The 8,636-nt window shown below is 37.8% G+C and overlaps 1 protein-coding gene across 1 annotated transcript in view; it reads left to right on the top strand.

The window, feature by feature from the left end:
• The first annotated feature begins 8,245 nt into the window (after nt 1–8,245).
• BCLAF1 (BCL2 associated transcription factor 1) overlaps nt 8,246–8,636 on the top strand; it is a 16,561-nt gene continuing 16,170 nt past the window's right edge. Inside the window, exon 1 of the mRNA XM_029084181.1 lies at nt 8,246–8,366. Within this exon, the coding sequence (XP_028940014.1) occupies nt 8,263–8,366 (104 nt within the window). The 5' untranslated portion in view covers nt 8,246–8,262. The remainder of the gene's footprint in view (nt 8,367–8,636) is intronic.

Below are 8,636 nucleotides of genomic sequence, written 5' to 3'. Positions count from 1 at the left end.
AAGGTCTCCCCGTTATCCTGGCGGGCGTGACTCTGAGGGGAAGGGACGCGCCCCGGGGTCGGATCAGGCTTTACGCTCCTTGGAGGAACTTCCCTTCGGGCACGGCTGCGGTTCCGGGGCTTGTGCGTTAAACACGCTGCCCCTGTTTGCCTCCCTGTGCGTGAGCTGCCCTGTTCAGAAATGCCCGCAAAAGCGGGTGAAGGGCGGCTGGGTGGGTTTTGTGCCCCTTGCTGAAAGGGGCTATTCCATTCCCGGTGTCGGTCGTACTGTAGTATTCCACCTTTGCAGGATCTTGCCTTTTATTTCTCGCTTGCTTTGTAAAACCCTCTACTGTTCGCCTTTAGTTTTCTTATGAAAATCGGGTTCTTGTTTTGTGTGTCATGGTGATCCTTTACCAAGTCAGTACAGCTTGTCACTTGTTTATCTCTTGAGATCGAAGTTTTTACCTTAACATTAGCAGCTAAATTTTACTACAGAAAGCCCCGGGGGCATGCAAAACAAAGGCGTTTTTAACACTGCAAGTAGTCACTGTTTGAGTAACGGTTGGTTTGTTATAAATATATGGAAACATCCCTTAGAATAGTTGTTCTCAGTGTGGGAAGGATTAAAGAGCGTGGGGTTCCAGGGTAATGCTGTCTAGCTGTTGTCTTTCCCCTCCTTCCTCCTTTTTCTCCTCTGTGATAATCTCATTGCTTTAAATAAAAATGGGGAAAATAAGAAACAGTAAAGGCTCTGACTCCGAGGTGCACTCCAAAGCATGCAGCTTCTTACGGTGGGGAGGGTAGGAATTGCTTCCTCCCACTTGTCCCTTTTGATGTTGAGTGACAGGCTGTGCTGAATGGCAGAAGAGGTTTAATGTCTTACATATATCAGTACGTGGGGCCTGAGTGCCTCTCTCCTGAGCACTGGCTCCATGGTTTGAGCAAGGCTTTAGTAGGCCTGGCTCTAAGGGGCTATTCCTCAGCTGAAGGATGTGGCTGCTGGAATCTTTCTTGGGAGAAGGGGGAAATGGGAGGGAGCATGTACCATGAGGAAGGGTCTGTTGTCATTAGGGATGCAGAAAACTTGGAGTGGTTGTAAAAAAAATTAGGGTCAGAAAGGAGAGGTTTGGAGCTAGGGTGCAGGTATTTGGATGGATTAGGTTCAGGTTGATTGTCAAGCAGAGATTGTGGTGTAGGGATTTGAGGAATGGCAGAGAATATTTGGGATTTGTTTACAAGTAGTGGAGATAGGTGAAGGAAACTACTGAAGAAAGTGAGCCTCTGGGTTGCAACTGTATTCAGTTTATCTGTGTGAGAGTTTCTCCCAGAGGTATTCTGAAAAAGTGCATTGCTGTTTTGTTCATTGTGCTGGCAACTGGCCTCCATATAGCCTTGTGGTAAATGGGATCTGGGAGATGATGTGAAGGAAAAGTCAGCTCTGTCTTTTCATCCAGGGTAGTTTTCTTTTGGAACAGTTCACTGCTCCAAGTGCCTAGATGAATATCAGTCTTGGAACAAATGAGGGAGGGAAGGTAGCCTTTTCTGTGGCAGCATGCTCAAGGGTTTATTCCAAAGAGATAGTGGAAACCATTGTGTAAGGGCCTGTGAAAACGGTGTTTAAAACACAAACAAAAAATATAACAAGAATGGCTATCCAAAAAAAGGTGTATCCAAAACCATGCTCATTCCTTTTTGTGTATCAACAAAATTCTTAGAAATAACCACTTTGATTTCTGTGTTTTTAGCTAGAGGAGAAACACGCTTTCGTTTGCCAATAGTATTACATAAAAGAACAGCTACTAATCACATGATGGTTTTGCAGAGCTGATTTTGCTGTTATTAGGATGCTGGTTTTTGACTTCATAGAAAACAATATAAAATAGTTGCAAATTGAAAAGTGAACGAATTAGGAAAAACAGCCTTCCTGTGTTTTACTGTTCCAGTTGACTTTTTGTGCTGTGATTCTTACATGGGTCTGCTTTGTCTTTGTAAATGTATGGATATTATGAAGATAATATATAGCAAGAATATAAAATGGGGAGGGGAAATATGCTTCCCAGCTCTTATTTGTACATTCCAAGATATTTTGAGCAAATTTGCTATGGTAATTTAGTATTTGTAGGATTCTAGTAATTGATCATCTGAGTGATAGGGGTTTACAGTTGCTAATGAAAAGCATTCTATTCTTACTTGTGATGTGTTGCTATTAAAGATTGTGGGCATTAAAAAAAAGGGGGGGAGGAGGTAAAGAATGGGTAAGAAAACATGGCAGATGCACAAGCACTGAATAGGTGCCTTACACTACTTTCTCAATAAGTCTGACTTTCTTTTAATTTAGTGTATGTATTATTAGAGAATATTACAATTTCTGTGTGATTTTGTGAAGAATGTCCCATCCCCTTTTGTTTTGTCCTGGTTATATAATCCTCATTTCTTTTGAAGCCTGAATCTCTGAATGAAAATGCATTTTGACAACAGCTTGTGAATTATTTTAACAAGATTTTGACTTAAATCTTCCTGACAGTTTTCAAGTGATGCTTAAGCAAGGGAAATGTAGACTACTGAGTAACTATAAATGAAGGATAGCTAAAACAGTGAAGCTAAGAGGAAGCAGTGTTTTCCTAGTGTAAATGGGGATAACTGTCCTAAAATGTCTTAAAAAAAAAACTTCAGTGTGGTGTAGAACTTTTAACATGGCTTAACAGATAGGTTGCATCTGCAGTCTGTGTACTCTGAGGAAACTTCAACATCAGTGGTGTAGTAGACTCTTAAAAATAGTGTTTAAAGGGAACTGGAAACTATTTTTTTTTGTCCCTCGTTTTTCTTTTAAACACAGCAGATGCTGTCAGTGACATTTACTTCCTCATTATTGTCTTGCTTGCAGTGGGATGAGCCTGATTCTGTTGCGTATCTTGCTTTTGCTTCATGGTCACACTTGCTGGCTGAGGCTGATTTAAGACACCCAAAGATCCTGCTGTTACGTTGTTAAGACTTTTCTTGACTCCCTCTTTGGTTATGTATGTGACTCAGTATCTGACAGTAGTGGACTATCACTATTTTAAAACTGTCTAGGTTTCTGTGTTAAGGTTTGAGTGTTTGAGGGTGGGGGGGTTGTTTGCCTCTTTTTTAAATGTATGTGGGTTGTTTTTTCTTTTCTTTTCTTTTTTTTTCTTTTTTTTTTAAAGCTGCTTGCAAGTGTTGTTAAAAAGCTTAACTTCCAAGTTTGTTGCTGATGGCTTTGCCAGGCTAGTTTCAGGGAAGCTTTTAGATTGCGGTGCTGCCAAAAGGAGCAGTCCTGTCTGGCTGTTATTGCAACTTCCCTGTGTTGGCCCATATGTTTGTGGGGCTGTGTCATCAACCGTATCAGCAAAATCATTTGTATTGAAACTAGGCCAAGTGGTCCCTAAATTTTCTGATCTAGTTCACTATGTGGCTGCAGAAATACTTATGTTGGCATAAGGGAGAAGATCATCAAGAATGTGAGGAAACAAAGGAAGGGATAGGAGAGGTGGAACTGTTTCTTTAAACTAGCAGTGTTGACTTAACTCTGGTTCAAAGTACAGTGGAGCTACAGCAGCTTCCTTTGTAATATCCAGATTTTCTAACACAGGAGTGAAATGATTGACAGCCAAGCATCTCTTTTCCTGTATTTACCGTAGAAAACAAGGGGAATAGAAGCTTGAGTAGCAAAAAGCATGTGGATTCAGGCAGAACATCTTCCTAGCGGTCATGATCCTCTCTTAAAAATGCTTGATGTTAGTGATGACATCTTGCGTCACATTCTTAATACACATTGTGTCTCTTCTGAGAGGAGTCCAGAGATAAACTTCATCCCCTGAAGAGAGAGGGGCAGTCAGTCTTTTCATTTAGTGATTGATGTTGTGTAGCAACATACGATGCTTAGCACCTCTTTTTCATTGCCCTTTACACCTAACGTGGTGTAGCCACTACACACTGACAATGAGAACCAGAGTCTACTGGAAGATGCTGTGGGTGATTCTATTTGATACCATGAAACAGTATTTTGTAGTCATGATGCTTTCAGAGGAATGTGTGCTTTTATCTGCAAAAAATATGAATCCTGTAGAAGCCTACTGTTCTAAAGGAGCTGTTTTCCTACATATTTCTATATCTACCACTATTCTTCTCTAAATTAGCTTTAATAGAGCTTAATCAAATTTTATATTTTTGCATATTGAGATAATATTTACACAGACAAACATTTATTCAACAAAAAGTTATGCAGTCTTTTCGTTTCTGTTCCTAAATGTGAGAGTTGTTTGGAAAAGGGGATTTTGTGTGTCAAGATGTTACCTATTACAATTAAATGGAAACAAAAGCTGCAAATAGTTCATTTTTTAAAATTCAATATTTAAGGTTTTCTATTCAAAACAGGCCTTTTGGAAAATGTTATATCCATACTCTGATAAAAAAAAAAAAAACACACAAGAAACAAACAAACCCCAAATATTAGGGAAAAGGGTAGGAAATGTATTTTAGCTACCAGGGTTGGACAAGGTGTATCCAGTGGCTGGTTTTAAAAAAAAAAAAAAAAAAAAAAAAAAAAAAGTGTGGCTACTTCTCACCTTTGCCAGTTTCTAGAAAAGATTCCTAAAACTGTGCAGAACTGACTGTCAAGAGTTTGAGCTGTAGTAATTAAAGATCCTGTCTTCTGCCTGGCCGTTTTAAAGGTGAAGTAACTGTCTTGTTCTTTATCCCTACGATCTACAGACTTGTCTAAATTTGGATTTTGAATTTCAGCTAATGCCAACAGGTTGTTTTTAAAACTCAGAAGTAGAGGTGATTTAAATATCGATTTAAAATGTCAGACTGAACTTCAGCCATTTAGCTGAAACTGGTATTACTTTTTCTGTACTGGACTTCTGAATGCCTTAATTAACCTTTGCTAGCTAATACCATCTCGCCTTTTGTCTAGACAAGATCTGAAATGGGCCGATACACTGCTGTGCTCCTTCAGAGACTCATGCTTGCTGGTGATGAGAAGTAAAAACTTAATCTTATTAAAGCATATGTTTTGTAGAAATTGGAAATATCTTGGTCACTACTAGTGAATGGTAAGTGGACTTTTGAAAGCAGTGTTTATGAGCACAAGTGCTACATTTCTTCTTTTAGATGAAGAAAACATCTGTGAACAAGTGTGAAAGTGCCATTTAGGAGCAATGGAGATGTCTTATGGCTTTATTCGTTTTTAATGAATAAATTGTTGAGATGCAGAATTTCTGGGAGATCCATCCCGTCTGTATTGAATTGGGACAACATTCTGAGTTGCTTGAGTGGAATTGGAAAGTTTGCTTAATGTTGAGTCAGACTACAAATATGTACGTGGTCTTAAGGCTTTGAGATAATTAAAAGCTGAGGCCAGTGAAATGTTTGTACTTCTGAGACTAATTTCATTATTGCAATTGCGCTTTGTTTCTGTGTACCTATGAAAGAGCTTATTTTTGAGGAAGGGAGATGTTGGTTATTTAGGTAAACTCATATATGTATGCATTTTAAACAAGAAGGTGTAGTGGAGTAATGCTTATATGAAAGTTGCAGAGAAGCCTAAAGATAAAAGCTTTCGCTGTTGTCCAAGTCCTCATCCCAAATTTCCTTTTCAAAGAAGATGGCTCCAGTTAAGTGCAAACTGGTCTTACAGTTTGCCACTGTCCTTTTTGCCCCCTCCTCCTGGCTGTGTGCTGTGCTTTTTTCCCTCCATAATCCAGCTCTGGCATTTGTTTGGCTCTTCGTTAAGCCAGTTTGATAACCTGGCCACATGAAAGTGGTTTCTGGGTATCAAGAGCCTGCTCAGTGAAGGACCCGAAGGGTGTCAGGGCTGTTGTGAAGGTGGTGATAGTGTGTTACAGAGCCCTGTAGGCAGGGCTGAAGTGATCATGGATGGAAGGGGAGTAGGATTTGCCCCTTGGCAGTGGCCAGCCTGTGAGCTGCTCCAGCCTTAACATGCAGCTTCGAGTCCAGGAGTAAATTTACCATTTCTTATGTGTTACCTTTTAATGATAAACAGGTTGAACCCATTTAAGCAGAAGGTGTTACCTGCCCTTTAGTCCAAGTTCATGTCTTTGACAGTCTCTTTCTCTGCTCCATAGGGATCAGGATTGCTGAAAGCACAAATAAGAGAGTTTTGAAATAATTCCTTCATTGGCACCAACTAACGGTTTGAGGTAAGATTAACTTAATTCTATTTTTAAATGCTATGATTGAACCCAGCCATTTAAAATGAGAATTGATTTTGTTTTCGTAAAATTTGTGCTTGCAATAAGAAACTAAAATATATAAAACTTTCTGAAATTTGTGCCTCTCTTGTAAAGCTCAGCTATGGTACAGTATTTACATACTTGTATATAGAATGCAAATATATAAATGTTATTGTTGAATAGGGGAGAAATAAACCAGATTTCCTTTAAAGCAGAGATTGGGTTGTATTATAAACTTATTGTGCATCTGAAGTTTGGTCTGAAAATTACTTGTAATAGCAAAAAAACAGAGGTTTTTTTCTGTCAGTATTGGAAAATTGGTATGCTTCATATCTTACAACGGTTTAAAAACTCTAAATTAATGTTGCCTGTGAGTAGATAAGCATAAGTGACTGCAAGCCATTTTTGGTGAGTTTAATTGAACACAACGAATTAGAAACCATCTTTTGAGTATAGGTTATGTAAATTTGCTTTTTAATGGAAGGAGCCAATAAAAGACAGCATTCAACATATTATTCTTCTCCAAGGTAATTTTTTTTTTAGTTAAATGGGAAGCTAGATTAGGTTAAAATTAATATTTTGCTGGATTAGTTTCAGGTGAGATTACATCTCTTTGGGGCAAACTCTTGTGCTACTGTGGTGGGGAAAATCATATGGGGCAGGAGGGACTAGTTGACAGGGGAAAGAAAGGTGGGTCTGCTTTCTTTCTTTTGGGTTTGTTTATATGTGTCTAAAATCTCTGAAATTCTGTTAACTTTAAATTAAGATCTAATGCTGTTTATTTGTCTTTATATAACTGAAATATCACCCAGGTAACAAGAAAGATTATATAAAGTACCTTGTGACAGAAAGTGCTTGTTCTGTTGAGCTTGTATTTTCAGTACAGTAACTTTAGGCTTGTTTGCAATACAAAAGCTAAATCTTTGTGGGGTTTTTTTGGTTAATTATTATTAAACAATTATTATTATAGATACTGAGCATACAAAAGGCCTGAAAATGTGTAGTTGCTTGTCCACAGTTTATAATCAGGTTGTCTAATGTGACTCCCTTTTTTTTTTTTTTTTTTTTTTTTTGAAGCTGGGCAATTTCCAAAGAAAATGGTAATGGGTCAAAGTTTTTACTAATTAAATTTGGGATTTTTAGCCACTGATCTGAAAAGAAAAGGAATAGGTGTGTATTTTTTATGATTAGCACTAATTAATTCTAAATATGTATTATGACTGTACATAAGAAATTATAGTTTCTTAGGAATTTATTTTCTTTTAGGAATCATTGCTATATAATCAATTGCTGTTTTCATAGCTTAATGTGAGCTGAAAAATGTTGAATTCTGTTGGAAATTGTATTATTTAACTAGTTGTTAAAATATTTTAATTTGGCCATGCACTCTCCATACAGTTTAAAAAGCAAGGTTAACCTAAAAAGGTGCAGGATGGGCATATTGACTGGTGGAAAATCGGATCAGAGTGATTAGCTTTAGTACATGTGGTTAGGAGAAATAATACCCCTGGCTCAAACCAACAACTGCTGGACAGGATACTTCAGGGCCTTTTCTTTGCTTATGTAAAAGGTATCTTGTAGGGGACTGTAAAGTCCTTCCAGAGAAGGATTGGTGCATTGGAAATGCAAGGAAACTATGAACCACACAAATGGCAAGAATTTTGTGTAAAATACATTAAAATGTGTAATTATCCAGACTCACACCATTTCTTGCCTTCATTTGCAGAAATTTTTTTTGTTGCTTTCTCTCTCCTTCTACAGGATCAGTTTACAATTAAATTTGGAAAACTTTTAACTGTGTATCTTTTCAGACAAACTGCATGCACTGTAGCTATGTTAGCCTTTAAAATGTTGTTGAGCTTTTAATTTACTAATGTACTCATACGCTTCAAAATTATTTTGTTTAGGAAGTGTTACACCTCTTTCTAATATTCTCATTTTAGCATATAAAAATTTGGTTAATTTGTATGATTTACATGGACTCTAAATAGCAGCTTCCCCCTTTTTTTTTTCCCCCCCCTCTTCATTCCTTTTCCTTTTGGGAAGAAGTGTATCTGCTGGGAAAAATGGGTCGATCTAACTCTAGATCACATTCTTCAAGATCCAAGTCCAGATCTCAGTCCAGCTCTAGGTCAAGATCCAGATCACATTCTAGAAAAAAGAGATACAGGTAAATCAATGTCTTACTTACTGCATGAAAAGTTGGTTTAATGTATTAGATTTTGCCTGGAAATTATTGTTCACTTGCATGATGCTGTGGCAAAAGTGAGCCTGGGATCTTATTTAATTTTAGGCAGTAGGTAAATTCTGCTTTGAATGTAATTTCTGTTACTTTAATACTTGACTGTTTTTTCCTGTATCTCAGGATAAGTTCAGAATGCTAATGGTTCTTTGTGACTTGTGGCTTTTTTTGTTTTCCCCCCCCCCTCCTCCTATCTGT

This window comes from Antrostomus carolinensis, unplaced genomic scaffold (genome assembly GCF_000700745.2).
Source record: "Antrostomus carolinensis isolate BGI_N321 unplaced genomic scaffold, ASM70074v2 scaffold17220, whole genome shotgun sequence".
NCBI lineage: Eukaryota > Metazoa > Chordata > Aves > Caprimulgiformes > Caprimulgidae > Antrostomus > Antrostomus carolinensis.
Note: the sequence above shows the minus strand (reverse complement) of the source record. Positions and strands in the feature narration are given on the sequence as shown.